Here is a 20,243-nt window from a genome sequence, read left to right as displayed (position 1 = left end):
GCCCGAGGGGCGCGCTACTGACTCTGGCCGGGGCTCCCCTGCCCGCTAATTCCCCAACACCCGGGAGGTGGGGCCGAGGCCTGCCACGGAGACCATTGCTCTCCATTGCCTCTAGGGGCTCGGAGGACCGACTGACACCTGTCACAGGGAGAAACGCTGAGTGACCTAGCCGGAGGGCTGAGTCATGAAGAGGACGTTGCAATTCCTGGGATGAGAGAGGAGCTGCAGAGACGGTGTGATGGCATGCAATCCCCAGAATGACCAAAAGGAGGTGCCACACAAGCAGGGAGTGGTGCACCCCGTGGCAGAGCAGGGTTCTCTTCTCAGCCCTAATACAAACTTTCTGGGAGATCAGAATTTTATTCTCCACTCTGCTACCAAGTACCTGCGTGACATTGAGCCTGGGCGTAAGATCAGAGTTCTGTTCCCAGTCCTGGTACAAGCTTTCTATGTAACATTAGACAAATCACTTAACCTCCTGTTGCCTCAGTTTAAAATGTATTTGTACTAATTACAAAACTTTTTCCTCTGCCTTTGAAGTCTGAATAGGCTACATGTAGGGCCAGAATTTTCAGCCTGGTGCAGTTTTTTTGCACCACCACTGGCATAATCTGGCCAAAATGATAGTTTAACTGGCTAGGGAGGATTGATCTGCCAATGACATAATCAGCATAGGACTCTTGCGTCATTCCCCATCCCTGGCACAGAAGAGAAAAGCAAGAGAAGACAGAGGAAAGGGATGTGGCCAACTTAATGCCACCCTGGCCTTTGGCTGGTTTGTTGTTGTTGTTTTTTTTTTTTTCGGTACCCTGTGGTTGTGGCATCCCAGAGTACATTACAGTGATCAGCAAGGCTGCTCTAATTTGTCTCAGAGGTTCCAGCACTACACAGAGAAGCACTAAGATCACAGGACTGCCAGGGCCAGATTAACACTCCTGTGGGCCTGGGGCTATTAGATTTTGTGGGGCCCCTGGGGTTTTGGAGTGCAGGAGTGGGCTCAGGGCTGGGGCAGAGGATTGGTGTGTGAGAGGGGGTGCAGCTCCAACTGGAGGGGTGGGGCCAGGAATGGGACAGGGGGTTGGGGTGTGGCAGAAGGTTTGTGGTGCGGGCTATGGGTAGGAGTTTGGGTGCAGGAAGGGGCTCAGGGCTGGGACAGGGTTAGGGTGCAGGTAGGAGTTTGGGTGCAGGAGAAGGCACCGGGCTGGGGAAGGGCGCTGGGGTGCAGGGTGCACATACCTCGGGCAGCTCCTGGTTGGCGGCACAGTGGGGCTAAGGCAGGATCCCTGCCTGCTCTGGCTCCACGCTGCCCTTCTCCTTGAGGTCGCTGGCATGTTCAGCCCCTAGGGGACAGGCCGCTCTGTGCAGTGCATGCTGCCCGTGCCCACCCCCACAGCTCCCATTGGCCATGGTTCCTGGCCAATGGGAGCTGCAGAACCGACACTGGGGGTAGGGGTAGCACGCAGAGATTCCCTGAACATCCCTCACCTAGGGGCCACAGGGGCATGCTGGCGACCCGGCACTTGCGGCTCCAGCCCTGTGGGGTGGTGGGGGCGCCGAGGCTCAGGGACCAGTGTCCAGCACGCAGTGTGGAGACTTCCCACGGGCTGGATGAAAAGAAGCAGCGGGCTGCCGCGGGCCTGCGGGACCCCCTTAGCCCAAGGCCCTGGGCTGCAGCCCCTAAAGTCCCTGCATTAATCCGGCCCTGGGGGACTGCAAGGATGAGTTACAAACCATCTTTACAGCAATCTTCCTGACTTGTGTTCTGTGCACTTTGGCCCTAGCCAAGGTTCATAGCTTCCTTCCTTGGTGAAATGCAGACTGGAACCAAAACATAATGCAAAAGATTGCACTGATGTAATAGACTCAGTGGAGGGCACCAGAGAAACATGACACCAAAGAGGAAGTTTTAAGCTGAAACATACCAGATAAATCTGAGGAGCTCGTTTTATGAATATCACATTGTGAATCATAGAATATCAGGGTTGGAAGGGACCTCAGGAGGTCATCTAGTCCAACCCCCTGCTCAAAGCCGGACCAATCCCCAACTAAATCATCCCAGCCAGGGCTTTGTCAAGCCTGACCTTAAAAAATTCTAAGGAGGAGATTCCACCACCTCTCTAGGTAACGCATTCCAGTGTTTCATCACCCTCCTAGTGAAAAAGTTTTTCCTAATATCCAACCTAAATTGTGCAATTCAGACATGCCAGATTTACTGGTGATGAAGTGATTATTATATGGATGCAAGCCATGAATAATGGTCAATACCTGTTGGAACTTAATAATAATAATTAATCAATATAATAATTACTGTTGACCATTATTATTTATTAATTACGGTAGTACACAGAGTCCCCAATTGCACTGGGTGCTGAACAACTGCAGAGGAAGTCACAGTCCTGACCCAAAACTCTGACCCTCGAATTTAAGCCAAGATACAACAAGCAAGAGAAAGGTGGCAGTTATAATAAGATGTCAGTTACATAGACTGGATGTATAAATCCACATAAATAAATAAATGTCAGGAATGTGATGGCTCACATTTTTGAACACGTAAAGACCAATTGATACGGGGGATAAACATCTTTGAGTTCATTTACACTCCTAAAGTATTTGGGCCCAAGCCAATGCCCATTGAAGTCAATGAGAGTCCTTTCAGGGAGTGATCAGACCCTTACACTTTAGGGCCAAGTCTTCAGCAAAGCTTTCTTGACTTTACTAGTGTAATACAAGTTTACGCCAGATCTGACTGTTAAAGCTGTAAGTGTGCAACTGTGGGCATATGTTTCACTAATTTGTGAATGCAATTCCAAAACTTGTGAGTAATTATGATTCCTTAGTTTGATCTGCCCAACTCTCCAAGGCAGAGAACCTAAAATAAAATCCCAACCAGGATCTCTTCAGATGAGCACCACAAAGAATATAAAAAAATACTTGGGAACATTTTAAAAAGGTATATGGGGAACGGGATGGCTCAGATGTAATTGAGACATAGCCTTCACCTTCGTATCATTGGCTCAACACCACCTGAAGTGGGTAGTGACCATAACATACCATCTATTGGCTTTTCAGTGTCCTATATGGAAAGAGTTGGTAATTTCAGTCCACTTATCAGAGAAAAGTAGCACTATCATAATTGACACTGTGAAGGAGTGTCCACCCCACACAGAACTGGAAGGGGTTAAGGTAGCCAGGTAGGCCTATTAATTCCACAGGCTGCACCTGAAGGAAGAGCCAGGGAATTGATTTCAGTTTCAGCAGTACACGAATAGGCAGAATAAAACGAGGAAGCTGGCAACAGACCGGGACTGCTGCTGGGAAAGGGCAGACACTCCCTGGAAAGAGGGAGGCGTCTTTAGTGGCTGCAGAAATTTATAGGCTGCAGTCACTCCCTGGGAGGAGGGAAGCCAGGAACTGAAAGAAGAAGTCCAGGGAAGGAGCAGTGGGGGCAGAAGAGGGGAAGTCCAGAACTGCTGGGTTGAGGGTCCCTGAACTGGACCCCCAGAGTAGAGGGTGGGCTTGGGTTCTCCTACCAGCCACTGAAGGAGTGGCACCTGAGGCAGTGAATGGGAAGCCTGCCTAGGACTACTGAAGAAAAGACTTTGATATACCCCGGAAGGGGGGAACACTGAGTGACCTGGCTGGAAGGTCATGAAGAGGACGTAGCGGTTCCTGGAATGAAAGAGGGGCTGCAGACCAGAGAGAGAGAGAGAGAGATGGAGTGGCGGCATGCAACAGCGGGAATGAGCATCAATCTGGTGAACTAATCCCCAGAGCAGCCAGGAGGAAGCACCAGGTTAGTGGTGAGTTGTGTGCCCCATCACAGACACCCTTACTGACAACAGCCAGACCAAGGAGAAACAGGACATTGCTTCCCCCATGTGCAACCTCGTTCTGCTGCCCTTGCTTCTGGGTTTCTGAAGTGCCCAGCCAATAATAATCCAGCTCAGGAATGTTAGTAGGCATTGAACTGCTTGCTGACTGACTGCTTGTTCTGTGGCTAAATAAAAAGTTTTGTTTTCCACTGATGTCAGTGTAGGACTTGCTGCTGCTGCAAAACCAATTAGAAAACATTATAGTTTTCCTTCCACAAATTACTATACTTATCTTTGAGTTGATGACTGTGAATATTAGTATCAGTTCCTTGCTGGGGGAAAACTGTACAGTAGAGCGGTGCTACTCAAAGTGGTAGCTACTCATCGACTGCAGGTCTGCATGCACATTGGGGGGAAAAAATGCCGGTCCCCCACATCGGATAGCTTGAGAAGCACTGCTGTAGAGGGTTGCACTGATGTAATGGAATAAGTAGGAGGCACCAGAGAAACATTTGTCACTAAAAAGGAAGTTTAATCATGAAACATACCCGACGGTCTGGAGGAACAGGAGGAGATTTGGTCATTGTGCTTTTTTACTTCAGAGCTAGTGATGAAAGAATCATTGGACTTGTGCCCTGAACAATAAGCAGCATCAAGTGGAACAAAATCTGAGTCTATTAAATGTACTCCATGGCATTCAGATAAGCTAATCTGTGCTGAACCAAAGCTTTTCTTGTGGAGTAAATTAATTGTGCAGTGAGCTACAAAGAAGCAGGTAACTTTTAATTCTTTCATCATTCTTATGCAATTTGCACTAGTAAATACAGACTTGGGCCACAGTGAGGCTTCTCAATCATTAGTAGGCAGGTTACTACTTTTTATTTTTAAGGTTAAAATGGCTATTAATCAGCAGTTAGGTCAGCACGCTAAAAATTCTACTTTCATATACTTTTGATGGCACTTTTTCAAATGCTGCTGTCTTTCTGCAGGTTTTCTCTCCACCTACTTTTACTCTAACTTTTGTTACTTTCTGTGTGCTTGTTCTCCCATGCATTGAATCACTCTGTTTTAGATTATATTTGCTGTTTGTAGTGAGAGACAAAACACATCATTCTTATTATTGATCATAATTATGTGATACTTTGTACTTCTATAGCATCTTCTGAATTGGGATTTTAAAGCATTTTAAAACCATGAATTAGTTTAATCTTGCAACACTCAGCGAGGTGAGTAAGGGTGACTACCCCTATATTATAGATAGAGAAATGGAGGCAGAGACTATTAGATCACTGGGGACAAGGATCCTCTTTTCATTGTGTGTCTAATCAGTGCCTATGGATTATGGAGCTGTCGTTTCTCAGTGCTACCCCAGTGAAAATAATGAACAATAATAATGCAGGCTGGGATTTTCAAAAAAGCCAAAGGGAGTTAGGCACACAAAACTGATTGACTTTCAATGGAAGTATGTCATCTGATTTCCTTTGGCTCTTTCGAAAATCCCCCCCACCCCCCTAAAATACTAAAAATGCTAATTTTAGGAATATCATGAACAGTTGAGATTTGGGATTGTAAATGTTAACAAACTGATATACTATTAGCGTTATGCAATGCCTGATCCAACAATGATTCTGAAGCCAATGGGAGTCTCCAGACTGACTTTGGTGGGTGTTGGGTCTGGCCCTATATCTTGGCCACTAAAAATTGCTTTGCTCTAACTCAGTGGTTCTCAAACTAGGGTCGCCGCTTGTTCAGGGAAAGCCCCTGGCGGACCAAGTAGGTTTGTTTACCTGCCGTGTCCCCAGGTTCGGCTAATCGCAGCTCCCACTGGCCACGGTTCGCCGCTCCAGGCCAATGGGGGCTGCGGGAAGCGGCCCAGGCCGAGGGATGTGCCTCAGGCTTTATTGGGGTACAGATAAAGACATGCACATCTCCGCTTTCACCAGAACCTAAGTAGAAAAATACTTGAGGCCTGAGTCTCATTTACACTAAGGCCCCTTTGTACCACTCTGGCAGTGTAAAGGGGCTCAAAGTAGGCACCAAATTACATTTGCATTAGTATTAAGGCCCTTTACACTGCCAGAACACTGTAAAGGAGCCTCGGCATAACTGAGAATCAAACCCATTGATTGCAGTTAGGAGTTTTACCTGGGAAATGAATGAAAACTGTAAGGCGATTTGGTCCTTAATTTTTATAGGCCATGATTACCTGGCTTTGGAGTGCTGGCATCATATAAAGACTGCAATCTAAATTACTAATTCTCTCTGGATCTGGACAATGTCTAGACAGCAGAGCTAGTCTCCTAAGAAAGGGATCCTTAGAAGCCAGCAAGCTGAGCAGGGAGCTGTCTAAAAGCCAGCCAGGAGTTAAATGCTGAGGAAAGGGACAGGAAGAGGGGCCTAAGAGGCTGACATGGTGCACCTGCCTGACAAGCCACAGATAGGCACCTCATGCCACTCAGGATGCTTAGCCACAGGCGCTTATCTAAAGTTAGGCACCTATGCCAGGTCAGCCTCTTCCGTAACCCATGCCCTAGCAGCTGAAATTGTCTCTCTCACTCTCTGCCTCCTGGTAATGCTCATTACCTCTCTCACACTCGACCTGTGTTTTCCTGTGCCCCCAGCTGTTTTGTGTGATTGCTTTGCTGCCCCCCACTCCCGCATGCCCACACACCAATTGGTAGCCTGTATCTCTGGCCCTCCTCCTGCAGCCTCTGCCAGGTATCCAGGCTCAAGCATGCTCAGAGCACACCGACAGGATTGGGCCCTGCTGACAAGACAGCATGTTCCTCTGCCTAGTTTGAAAATCCTGCTTCAAGGCCTACAGGCAGCATGTTAGCTGTGCAGTGGTGTCAGGGCTGAGGCAGCTTTGTGGCAGAAACTTAGATGTCTAAGGGATTTTAGGCCCCTACAAGATGTGAACATTAGAAGAATAAATAAGTTGTAAATTAATCACCAGTGTGTTCTGTTGTATTTCACAGCTCTTAATTCTTCCATTGCAGTAACTACTTATCAGGATGAACTGCAGCAGCATGAACGTCACAATGCATGAAAATCTTAACCTTTTACAATTGATTATTTACATCCCAATTGTCTTTTTTGGAGTTATATTTAATGTCATTGCCTTCCTGGTATTCTGCTGCAAGCTGAAAAAATGGACAGAAACCAGAGTGTACATGATCAACTTGGTTATTGCAGACTGTTTTCTGCTCTTCACGTTGCCTTTCATTGTGCATTTTCACAGGACTGAACATCCCATAGATGAACTGTGCTATGTCATACAGACTATATATTTTACAAACATGCCTGTAAGCATTTATATCATCACCCTTATAGCAGTCGACCGATTCATTGCAATTAAGTACCCCCTGAAAGCAAAGAGTTTCAGGTCCCCACTGAAGGCAGCTGTTAGCTGCGGATTTCTTTGGATAATAATAATCATTTATGCATACTTCAACCCACGATTTTCTGAGGAAAAAGAAAAAAAGTGCTTTCAGAAAACTTCTGGTGAACCTGCAGTAACTACACTGGTGTCAGGTATTTGGGGTTTTTTTATACCACTAATAATACTGACTTTTTGTTCTGTTCAAGTCATCCAGTGTCTGAAGATGAAGAAAAACATGAGTCCACCTGAGGAAACATCAATCCAGAAGGCTCTCTGGATTGTCTCTATGAACCTGAGTGTATTTATCATATGTTTTTTGCCTTTTAATGTCGGGCTACTTGTTAGGTATGCAATGGACGCAGCTGGAGCTGCCTGCTCTTTACGCCAGAATGCAAGCCTTTTTATTCGTGTGGCTGCGTGGGTAGCAAATTGTAACTGCTGTTTAGATACACTTTGTTATTACTTTGTAGCCAAGGAATTTCAGGAAGCTTCTTCTCTGTTACCCCCTTTTAAATCTCTGAAGTCTAGATCAAATCAAAGCCAAACCATAACCACAAATGCACTAAGTGATCACAGAAAAATGCATGATACAGGGGCGGATCCACAGCTGATATAAATTGTCATAGCTCCATTGACTTGCCATAAAATCTGTAATTATCATGGGTAATAGTCACATAAACTTCCTCAAAGTGTACCTGATTCTGATCTCACTTATACTGTACTCATCTTACAGCATTCCAATTCCAGTGATTTCAACAAAGTTACTTCTGATTTACACCAATGTAACTGAGATTCCAGTCAGGATCAATGTCTCTCTTTGAAGCTATGCATATGCGTATTTTATTATTGCCATGATTTCCTTTGCATATACAACATTAACCAGCTAACTACAGGCAGCTTTCTTGCATCACTACAAGGGTCAGTTAGTTTCTTGTACTGCTGTGAACATGTTTACAATAAAACCGATGCAGTAGCAAAATGTAAATACTGAGATGTGTATCTTTCACATTATATTGGGTTTGCATAATTTACAATCTGCTATTTTCCTTCCTGCTGCTCTCAGCCAAATAGTATACATTTGAAGCCTGAAGCTGCTATCAGAATTCAGCTTATCTCAATTAGCAGAATTATCACCAACACTAGTCAAATACTGGTGTAACCCCCCTTTTCCTGTGTGCCTGGGCGCCTGATGTTGTTGACATTCAAGGAGATCCTGAGTACCCCAGTGGTGATGTTGGATAGGTGAGAATCCTCTATCCACCCCTCTACTACAGGCCCTTTACTCCTAAAGGAATTTAAATTTGGCAGTGCTTCCACCTCCTGGCCCCTGTAGACACTCAAGGGTGTGCCTTGGAAACCTCTAGGAATAAAGCTATTCTAATAATAATAATAATCAGTGGCATGTATCTAAGTCAAAGCCCCTGCAGGCTCTCAGCAGCAGCTCCTGGTATGGACAGAGCGCCACACCAGCAATCTTGCTCCTTTCCCAAAATGGAGTCCACCGCCTCGCTCCCTGCACTCCCTGGAAGGGGAAGTGTCTCACTCTTTCCCTCAAGGCATCATGGGAGTTGTGGTCTCCTAAGGCTAAATTGCGGCACACAGGATCTTCCCAACAAAGTTCAGAGATCCCTCTAGTAAAGGGTGACATGAGAACAAGGCTCAATTTCTGTTGAAGAAGTTTTGTTTTAATCTGGTGCATTGTTACAATTATGGAAGTTCTCCCCTCCCCAGTTTGTAATAATAATTAAAAGGTCTAATATTGTACGAAATGAGGGAGATGTACAAAGTATTGTGTGTTGTGTGACATGGCAAATGATACGAAGTAAAATAGCAACACTATGCATAAAATGTGAAGAAATGAGACTATAATCTCACTGAATGAATTTCTACAGAGTTCAGTAACAACCTTACAAGGGTAGTCTTACAGTGGGAGAGGAAGGTGCTCTCTGCTGCCATCATCTTATGACCCGGGAGCAGAGCTAGAATGAGCATATTTCAGTGGCGTTCACTATGCCAGTGTGTTCCTTCGAATAATTTTTGGTTAGTCATTTCAGTTTTGGATGTCGGGGTAATGAAATGTTCCTCTTATTGTGTGATGAAAAGGTAGCTAAACTGTACTTAATACACCCTGAGTGAGGGGCTCACCAAAACCACAATCTCAATTATGTACCCCTGTAAAGCGGCATATGGCCATGAGCTGGGAGAGGAAGTGGAAAGGGGTTCTACTTTGTAGGAAGGAAGGAATCCTTGCTGGTGTGGACGCTGCTCAAGGGTTCAAAATGCCATTTGTCCTTCCTCCACAGTAAATGATGATCGCATGTGAAAGATGATGTGATTATAGCAGTGGCAATGATGATCAGGGGTTCCAAGGTAAGATATTTAAGTTTTCCCAGGTTTCTGGTTGGATGCTCAAGCCAGTGGTGCATGTTAGTTTTAAGAGGAGCCCCTAGATATTTAAACCAAGCCACTGTTGCTGCTGTCAGCACCTCGTAGAAAAGTCACATGTAGAAGGAATTAATTTAGGGAAGTCTTATGGCCAGTGTTATGCAGGTTAGCCCAGATCAATGGTCTCCAAACTTTTTTTGATCGCACACCTCCAAGAAAGAAAAAATTTGATGCAGTGGGAGGGCTGCCGCAGGCATGCCGCTGAAGAAAAAACAAGGGAAGAGCTGCTCTGCAGAAACACAGGTGAGGCACTGTCACTTAAGCCACACAGTAGCTTTATTGCCCATTGTGCAGGGTGTGTCTGAGTCACAACATCTCTAGAGGGCCTCTCCTTGGGAGGTGCTGTTTACACACTATCACTTAATCAAGGCTAAAAGCACACACTAGCCCTGTATGCCTAGGCAAACCATAAATGCAAGTGTTATATATGTTTGCAAAATCAACAACACAGTTGAGTGATGCAGGTTAAACTTTTCTCTTCCTTGATGATTCACAACAAGTATCTGCTCCCATCCTATTGAAAAGTTTGGGCCAAAAAAAGATAATAATGGCCGTTTGTGCACCAGAGTTAGGTGAGAGCTTCAGAGACAGCGCTGCCATTGGGCAGGAAGTACATTTAACACATAGCAAAAATGTTGTGAGGTTAGTGATTGTGTGGGCTTTTTTTTTTTTTTTAACATCAGAGTAATTGTGCATGGGGCAACATCCGTTGGAGCAAGGCCCCTTTGTTGTGTGGAGGCTTTTCTCGCAGTAGTTTTGTGCACTGCAGGCAACTCTTAATCTTGAGTTTTATTTTCACCAGTTGACTATAGGGCTGCAGTGCAGTTTGTTTCCTTGCTTTTGAGGGCATGGCGGAATTAATTTGAGGCAGTTTGTGTGACTGATGCACTATATAGAAAGCACCTGCTGGGTTTGTTGCATGTTTTGTATACACCTTTGACTGCACTGTGTTTCACTGATTCAGGGTTGGAGCTGAACACCCTTCCACAGGGCCCCAGGAGATGGGGTATGATAGCCCAAGGTACCTGTAACTTCAATTTTGTTTAAGAGCCCACCTCCAGTCAGTGCTGCACCAAAAATGAAGTACATTGGCCAGGATGGAAGCAAAGTTAAGGGGGGGAAGGTTGCTGAGTCATTGCCTGTATCACTAAGGCTCCTTGAGGCAGACAAAAGCTGATCTCACCTGGTGTAGTGTTACCTTTGCCCTCCACTGTCCCTTGGGTGCCTCTTCCCTCTGTGGAGCAGGCCATGGTAACATAAACAGGTAGAATTTGCACCGCCTTACAGAAGAGTGAATCTAGTTTTTTGGTGTAGTTTTAAGTCTGAATTTCACTGCACGTCCTAGGTGCTTAGCACCTTTGAAAATCAGGCCATTTTTACATGCTTATTTCCTTCACTATTTTCTGATCATTTCCCTTTCACACTGACAGAACCACAATGCTAGCACTGCAATGCTACCAGCAAAGATTTAAGGCCATGATTCCCAGTTGTGTTGCCTGTCTCTGTGTACATTTATATCTTCATCACTAAAAGCCCCTGACACTCTGCTGCTTTACAGCACTTTATGTGGCTAAATGGTATCCCCCAGCTCTAAATTATGGCTGAATAGAATATCTGGTCCATGATTAGTGTGACTGTTTTTCATGTTTCTTTTGATTCATTCTCTGTTCAATGCTTTACAGAAGCCCGCTCTCTTTACTGTGGAAACCTTTCGTTTTTCACAGAGCCTGGTTCATATTAGCAAACATTCTGGTTTTCAAAGCTGACCTGCAAAGAACAAAAAATGACTGACAATTAAAAACTAGTTTGTGTGATACCAAGGAAAAGCAGCAAATAGCAGCTGGGTACAAATCTAGGGCTCCAGGGAAGCCCGGGTTTGCAGTAGGGATAGAAAGTGAGGAATTTTGCATCTGTTTGTCTCCTCTCAGCTGCATTTGTTCCCACCTCCTATGCTTCCCCTCTGCAAATCAATCACTTTTCAGCACCTGCTTTTCCCTTTCCACAGAAGATTCCTGAGGCTCAGGCAAGGGAAGAGGCCAGTGAGGATGAGAGAACAGAAGAAGGGGCAAGGAACCAGGGCGGGGCAGGATAAAGGGTAGATGGGTAAAAATGAGAAGGAAAACTGACACTGAAAGAAGGGGAAAAAAGCTACAGTCACATTCTGGAAAGAAAAGGACAGGAGAGAAGGAACCCAAAATGACAAAAGATGGAAGAAATAAAGCAAGGGAAACAATGTCAGTTCATACATTCATTATAAAAGTTTAATGCCAAAAAGATACAATAGGTCTGTGGTCACCAACATTTTTTATGCCCGAGATCACTTTTTGAATTTAAGGGTAACCCAGTATTTACCCCGCTCCTTCCCCAAAGCCCCGCCCCACTCACTCCATCCCCCCTATCACTTGCTCTCCCCCACCCTCTTTCACCAGGCTGGGGTAGGGGTTTGGGAGGGGCCCGGGGTTTGGGAGGGGCCCAGGCTCTGGGCTGGGGCCGAGGGGTTTGCAGTGTGGGAGGGGGCTCTGGGCTGAGCCTAAGGCAGGGGGTAGGGGTGCAGGAGGGATTGAGGGGTGCAAGCTCTGAGAGGGAGTTTCGGTGCAGGAGGGGGGCTTTGGGCTGGGGCAGAGTGTTGGAGGGGGTGCAGGGTGAGGGTTCTGGGAGTTTGGGTGCAGGAGGGGGCTCCAGGCTAGGGCAGAGTGTTGGGGTGCAGGAGGGGTACAGGGTGCTGTTTCTGGGGGTGGGGTCAGAGCTGGGGCAGAAGGTTGGGGTGCAAGAGGGCATACAGGGTGCCAGCTCTGGGAGGGGGTTTGGGGTACAGGAGGGGGGTACAGGATGCTGGCTCTGGGAGGGGTCTCAGGGCTGGGAGTTGGGATGCGGCCTCCCGCCAGGCAGCACTTACCTCCAGCAGCTCCTGGTCGGCGGCGCAACAAGACTAAGGCAGGCTCCCTGCCTAACCCAGCCCCACACTGCTGCTGGAAGGGACCAACATGCCCTGTGGCCCCTAGCTCCACGCACTGCCCCTCTCCAGCTCCCATTGGCCACAGCTCCCTGTTCCCAGCCAATGGGAGCTACGGGGGTGGTGCTTGCAGGCAGGAGCAGCGAGTGGAGGGAGATACTCTAGGATTGACCAGTCGATCGCGATCAACCAGTTGGTGACCTCTGCAATAGGTGAATGCAGACATAAGGAATGGCTGATTCCATAAGTAACTGTGAGCAATCCCCCACCGACCATAGCCCTGACCTATGTATCAGTACGCCTGTATGATCTGCTAGGCTCAAGGGAGTTCTGATCACATTTAGTGCCCTGCTCACAGATAGCACCCAGACTTGTTTGTGCCTGTCAGCCAGTCCTAGTTTTGGGCAGGGAGGAGGGGAAGCCTGGAGAGACACTGGGCAGCTCCTTACTGCATCTGGGCAAGGAGGGGATTCTTCAGCCTGCTAGCTAGGCTGAGGGGGCTGTTTGTCTCTCTCACACTGACTGGTCAGCTTAGGTGCCAGCCCCACTCAGCCAGCCAGCTCCCACATTCCATGCAGCTGTTCTGGTTCCTCCCCACAAACTGTAAGGGACCCTACCATTGGGCCTGATGTATTACTTTCAATGGGCCCAATGGTAGGGTCCCCTCCAGTTTGCAGGGAGGAGCCAGAACAGCTTTCAGCGAGGTAACATCTCAATTACTTTCAGCGAGGTAAAGGTGTTACCAGGCAGGAACCTGTAATTGTCCAGCATTGTACAGTTGTAAACAAGGTCAAGGGCTGGTATACAGAGACTTCAGCTGCTCAGTACTAGGGCAAACACACCATTAATTTTCTTCACCTTTTATTAGAAGATACAGAAAAAGGGAATACAGTTACAGCATTTGAAATGTAAAGTACTGAGTAAGTATTTCATTTGAGCACCTCCCCACCCAGGTTATCTGGAAAGAATATTTAGAAAGAACCTCCCCCATGTCTGACAGTCTTTAAGATAGTACAGTATTAACTTCCCAAGAAGCAGATGGCTGGAGCTGGGGCTGTTCCTGTTTCCTAGAAGACAAAACCACACACACACACACACACACACAAATGAACAAAAGGTAGAAAATGCAGTCTCTAGCATTGACTCTCACTTGCACCTTCACTGCTGGAAAAACACAGGCATACACATGGTCTGATCAGCCACTCTGAGACCTGGCAAACTTGTGCCAGCATGGGGCTGTTCTGGGCATTGCTTTTAGCTGCCTCTCTGGGCACAGATGTATAGCACTGTTGCAAAACATACAGTTTTGGGCAGCTAAGCCAGACTCCTGTTAGATAGATGGAGACAGAAAGAGAGAGAGAGAGAGAGGAGAAATGAGGTAGGGAAGGAAAAGGACATGGGGGGGACAGGACGGTGACAAAGTCTCACATCACAGCTGTTTGGGATTTAGCCAGAGCCAATGCAGGTAGGGTGTCATCTGGTCTGTTTGGTTAGGATAGTCCTCGGGGTTAGGTTGAAGGCAGCACAATGGTGTCATGCTGGCTCCTAAGGTCCGAGGAGATGGTGAGGATGGCAGCTATAATGGTGAAGCTCACTCCAGTGCTGGTTGGCTGTCAGCTTCTTCTCCTGCTAATTTTTTCCCCCTAAAGTCTTCTCTTTTAAGATTACCTAAAGGAAATGATAAGATGTGCCTCATCTTCTGGAGGTGGAGGAACAACCTGTATTCCTTATTTCCATGGGAAAATACCCTTCAATTTATTATAGCCCCATTGGGTTTTTCTATTACTCACCTATTGTCAATGTCTTTTAATCAACTGCTCAAAAGGGAGTGGCAGACATTATTCGAGAAGACGAGCTGGCTATGAGTCATGCGTCTAAATTTCCCCTCTGGTTTTCTACTTTGAAGACAGCTTTTGGTTTTGAACCATTCTTGACTGAGTTTTCAAGCCCGCATTTACTCAGCTAAGATTCTAAACCATGGAAACTGCTGTCCTCAAATGGCAGATGTGGAAGGGTCTCTGCACATCTTCCTTTTTTCCCATGTACATCTGGAGCACTGGAGAATCTTCCTCAACGTCTTCTGGATTGTAGAGTTTTCTGAGAGCACACTGGGGTTGTTTAAAAAAGAAAGAAAGAAAAAAGGCAGCTTTATCACCATTTCAAAAGTGAACATTTTTAATATTTTCTCAATCTCCCATATTAATTAACTCAGTGGCAATTTTTGGTTGTTTAGAATCTTGCTAAAGAAGAAAGTTTTTAGTAAGTTCTGATTAGTATTTTAAGTATCATGTGGAAGTAGCTGTTTTGGTGGATTGTATATGTTTGCTCTATGTATCCATAAAAGACATAGCATGTGGAAGCTAATAAAGTTGAATTGAATGATGATTGGAATAGCCCACCCCTTGTTATTTTTTCCTCTAACTAGGCCTAATTTCCAACAGCTCAAGTTTGGTTCATTAATTTTTGTGCTCACATTCCCCTCTCCCCCGGCCCGGGACATGATTTTAAACACAGTCCTTGAACTATATCAGTAGGGCTTTTTGTGTGGACTAATTCAGTCTGTTTCCCTTTCACACCTTTTGCCATCAACATGTGTTACAGGTTATTGTGACATTCTATGAACTTTCACTCCTTACAGTTGAGCTTACAATTAGGGTAAATGTGTAGGCCCAGTTGTTACACTAGCACTCTAGTTCATTTGAACCATTGGACCCTTATATGATTGTCCACCCCTGAGTTTAAAGAAAAGCACTAGCCTGCTGAACAAGCTTCCCTCGTCCCCTCTGACAATTTCTATAACATCGGTCCATGTGGTTAATGCAAAAATCTCAGGCATATCAAAAATGAGGGGGATGGTCTAAAATAATAGATTTTATTGACATATAATGCAGAGGCCACTGCACGTATTGCATTATTCATTTTCATATTTAATGTATTAAGGTCCCTCAAATGAGACTATATTGGCCCTTTAAAGCCAGAGGAAGTGTCAGGGACAAGGCTACCCCATTCCAGGAGGGCTGCAACAGACCTTTGAGAATGCCAGAGGTCGCCACTGGGAGAAGTCATTTTCTGCTAACAGTTGGCATCTGGTGTCTAGAAGCAAGACTGGAATGATGTAAAGGTGAAATGGAAGAAAAGTAAATTCTCAGCACTTATGGGCAGAGACTGTGTGTATACCTTGCTTAAAACACAATGAGGCACTGATCTCAGTTGTAGCCTCTAGGTGCTACCGTAATTCTAATAAATAATAGGATAATATTTTAGATTTAAAATATAAGGGACAATGGAAAACATAAAAATGTAAAATATCCCAATCTCTTGTCTACAGTAAATCTAAGACATAAAGGAATACCATTAAGTAGATTGAATTTTAGCACTGGAAAATCAACACATGCTGAATGGAGTCTTGCCAAAATTAAACACAAGCTGACCCAATTACACACTTACATTACACGTACAGAGAGAGCAAGCCCACGGAAGAGAAACTGCCACTTTTAGATATTTCATGCAGTGTTGTTGGGTCCAGATAAGGGAGGGGGTGAGGTTGGGCCAACATCCATTGATGTGTGTGTGAGAGAGAGGGAGAGAGAAACTTTAGAGCTTACACAGTGCTCTTCTTCAGGTCACAAAAAAAAAAACCAAAAAAAACCCAATTGTGTCTGACATATGGGAGAGACTTTATGGTATTGTTGATACCAATATTCTAAAATCGCAAGGAATCTGACCAGCTATTCCATGTAAGGCATCTACAAAAATGTTATAATTTGCCAAGTATGATAACCTTGTTTATATGTTTGTATCACCTTTGTATTCTCAATTACAGATATGTATGGTATATCTGTATTTCAAAACTTGTGCTTGTGAAGACAGATTGGTATCAGCATACCTGTTCAATGGCCTATCAAGGATCATCATATGTACAATGAACCCACTGAAAGGAACTAGGGGATATACTTATGAGTCAACAAGGCATGTAGTATGCCTGTGGTCTGAGACCATTTTGTATAGTGAGCAGAGTTTTTAAAGAATTTCTCACCATACTGGACATATGTGCAGATTGGGAGCCAGAGAACTGGAATGCAATAAAGGGGGCTGTGTGGTTTCTTTTTTAGCTTCTTGATAACCAGTGTGGGGGACCAGGAGCAGTTTGTGACTGGCTGGGGAGTCTAACTTCAGTGTTGACCACATTTTGGGAGAATCTGCTCTCATTTTTGCATTGGACTGCCCTGACCTTGGGATTTTCAGTGAGGGCTGCCCCAGGCACCCCAGGTAACAGTGTCTTGTTCTATTTCATGTCTTTAAAACCTTATTTTACAATAAAGGCGTGTAATGATGGCACACAACTGCAGCGGCAACAGCATGAAAATGTATGAAATGGTTCAGCTTATTCAACTGATAGTTTACGTCCCAGTTTTCCTTTTTGGCATCGTATTTAGTGCCTTGGCTTTATGGGTATTATGCTGTAAACAGAAGAAATGGCCAGAACTCAAAGTGTACACGACCAACTTAGTCATGGCAGTCTGCTCTCTGCTCTTCACTTGCCCCTCAAAAGCTTTTTTCAAAGAAAGGAAAAGAAGCACGATACAATGTGCTTAGTCTTAGAATCCATTTATTATACAAATAGGCCCAGGATCATTTGCATTATCAACCTTGTAGCAGTTGATAGATACATTCCAATCAAATACCCCCTGAAAACAAAATGTTTGCAGTCCCTCTTTATGTCAGCTTTTGTCTGAGAACTTCTTTGGATACTAAGTGCTGAGACTGCCAGCTGAAGATGACTTCTGCTTTCAAAAGCATTTAAAAAATCCCTTTAAAAAAAGTCTTTGGTCTTTAATGTTTGGTGATTTTTTTACATCATTAATCATCTTGAGGTTTTGGTGTATATAAGTTAAGGGGGACAAGGTTATGCAGGTATGGAAGTAGCCAGTGGAGCCCCAAGAGGTATATTAATAGGATGGCCCTTCCAATGACCGTGAACGGAAGATGACCAACAGGGAGACTGGATATACAGTACACACAGTCCTCGGACTTAAGACACAATTGGTTCCTTACAATTGCGTCGAAAGTCGTAAGTCGGAACCGGAATCTACTCCATTGCCAAGTGTCATAAACTCGAAACCTATAGTTGTAAGTCGAATCAGGGTGTCAATGTAGAAGTGTCGTAAGTGCCGTTCAGCATAACTCAAACGCTGTAAAGTCAAAGACTGCCTGTACAGGGACCAAGCATCCACAGACCTTAGAGAGAGACCACATTGCACAACAGTCAAGTGGACAATCCTGAGTTTTGGAAGAAGGCTATAAAAGTTGCTGAACCTGAAAAGAGATGTGGTTAAAAAAAAAAGCTTTTGTTCTCTATAGATCATTAAGACACTTTTGAAAAAAAAACAGATCCTTGTGTGTGAGCAAAAGTTAATCCAGAAAGCTACCTGCATTTTTTCCCTGCAAATATGATCAACTGTAGGGTATGTTTGCTACCTGTTAATTCAGATCATTTTGTTTGGACTCCACCAGTGCCAGCTGCTCTTTAATAGAAAATGTTACAATTCTCATGCATCTGGCCTCATTCAGAGGAAACATTAATTGCTGCTTGGATGCCATTTGTTATTACTTCGTAACCACAGGATTTCAGGAAACTTCATTTATGTTACAAATTTTTGAAGGCAAGGACAGCTCAAGACCAAGACATCCTATTATACATGCACTAAATGCTAGTCTAAAATAGCTGTAATATATTATTTGCAATTAACATTGTTAGTAGTAACCAAGCTTACCACACACAGAGCTGTGTGAAACTATTAAGTGTTGCTTCATGGATAGTCACAGGAGAAACAACAGTTTAAGATGCAAAAAAACAAACTTTCCACAATTCAAGTCAGAAATGAAAACGATTTTTAAATGTTGCTGTTTTGTGAACTGAAAATTAGTGATTTTTTTTACAATTTCTGCCATTGGTGAAAAATATTTTTGCATAATTTGTACTGTATGCTACAAAAATTGGCGGGGGTTCGGGGGTTGAAATATTATTTCATCCACATAAGGAGAGAGGAAATTAGGACTGCCCTGAAAATATTCCTTTAAACAAATGTGTGATTGCATATCAGAGTCAATATAGTCAGTTGCTAACTCTAGTCATATATTAGGAGTATGAGAATTGGTCTCAGACACTGTGATATGATGTTTGTGTGGCTTCTTTATTGCAATTAAAAGTTGTGCAAGAAACTAGGATGAATTAAAGAGCTTAATGAGGGTACATGGACTGCATTTGTGAGAATTACATGCTGTTTTATATGAAAAACTGTAATATAGCACCAGCATCTGTTGACCTTCCTTTGTCCACATTGAATGATCCCTTACTCAATGATGATCATATTGAAATGAAACTACTTGTAAGGTGAGGTATGTTGGGATTCCCTCTGAGACCTTTTCCATTTAGCTTATCCAGAGCACCTCAGCCAGTTCAGGGAGAACACTTACTTGGGCTCCAAAAATTCAGTTTGACAGCAGCTCATCACTCAGGTTACTTTATCAGGCATGGAACAACTCTATGCCCACACTGGCCTGGGCCAGATACAGGGCTTTTGGTAGAGGATGAGACTACAATTCCAAATCATGTTATGCCCTACACAGTTTATATACATTTTTTCCTACCTACTAACATATATACTTCTTGAATTAATTGGTTCGGACGTCGTATGGCTCATGTAAGGACCAATCCCTTTGCAGATCATGTAAGGCAGTGGTTCTCAAAGCCGGTCTGCTGCTTGTTCAGGGAAAGCCCCTGGTGGGCTGGGTCGGTTTGTTTACCTGCCGCATCCATAGCCCTTCCCGCAGCCCCCACTGGCCTGGAGCAGCGAACCATGGCCAGTGGGAGCCACGATTGCCCAAACCTGTTTGTCAAGGCAGGTAAACAAACCAGCCGGCCCGCCAGGGGCTTTACCTGAACAAGCGGCGACCGGCTTTGAGAACCACTGATGTAAGGCTCAATTGCTTACATCTCACTTTAACCACATTTCAAGCTGATCAGTTCAGGCCATTCCTATTTATCTCAGCTAGCCCAAAAACATCTGGTCCAGCACACAGCCTTGTTTACAGTTTAATCTTGCACTCAAATCAAGCTTTATGCAAGTCTACTCATGCCCAGCAAGACTAAGCTAAAGGCTCTACTCAGGGTGAGTGAGGGTGTTAACATCCAGCCCATAATTAAGTGTTGGTAGTCAGATAGTATTGGGATTGGAGGACATAGGAAACCATGCCATTGAATGAGTTCCTGTGAAGCTCCATACCTATACATCTGGATACAAATGTCTGAACTGTGAAGAGCACGAGACTGAGTGAATGAATGAGGCCACAGGAACTCTCCCCAAATCCCTGCACACCTTACAGAGTGTGCAGAAATGGGGGAGGATTCTTATAGTTGTTTCACATGATTACTAAAAAAGAATGCTGCTTCCATGATTCCCATGTTGGGAATGGAGTCATATAGTGTTATTGCTTCTCAGCTGTTATAACAGTCTCATTCAGAGTCAGGCCCCTTGTCGCAGCTGAGGGTGGCTGTGTGTTAGGTCAAGTCAGAACTTCAGCAATTACATTTTATACAGCTATCCAGTGGCTTGTGTTCATGATCGTAACAGCTCACCACACCCTCTCC

The 20,243-nt window shown here is 44.8% G+C and overlaps 1 protein-coding gene across 2 annotated transcripts; it reads left to right on the top strand.

The window, feature by feature from the left end:
• The first annotated feature begins 2,951 nt into the window (after positions 1–2,951).
• LOC144270052 (G-protein coupled receptor 35-like) lies at positions 2,952–8,169 on the top strand. Of its 2 annotated transcripts, none has more exons than XM_077826243.1 (2): positions 2,952–4,587; positions 6,812–8,169. In XM_077826243.1, exon 2 carries the CDS (start codon positions 6,827–6,829, stop codon positions 7,808–7,810), a length of 984 nt encoding a protein of 327 aa, XP_077682369.1. In that variant the 5' UTR covers positions 2,952–4,587; positions 6,812–6,826; the 3' UTR covers positions 7,811–8,169. The 2 variants fall into 2 exon arrangements, with proteins under 2 accessions (XP_077682369.1, XP_077682370.1); XM_077826244.1 differs by having other exon boundaries at positions 6,791–8,169.
• Positions 8,170–20,243: the final 12,074 nt, after the last annotated feature.

Source organism: Eretmochelys imbricata, chromosome 9, assembly GCF_965152235.1.
Source record: "Eretmochelys imbricata isolate rEreImb1 chromosome 9, rEreImb1.hap1, whole genome shotgun sequence".
NCBI classification, from domain to species: Eukaryota; Metazoa; Chordata; order Testudines; family Cheloniidae; genus Eretmochelys; species Eretmochelys imbricata.
Note: the sequence above shows the minus strand (reverse complement) of the source record. Positions and strands in the feature narration are given on the sequence as shown.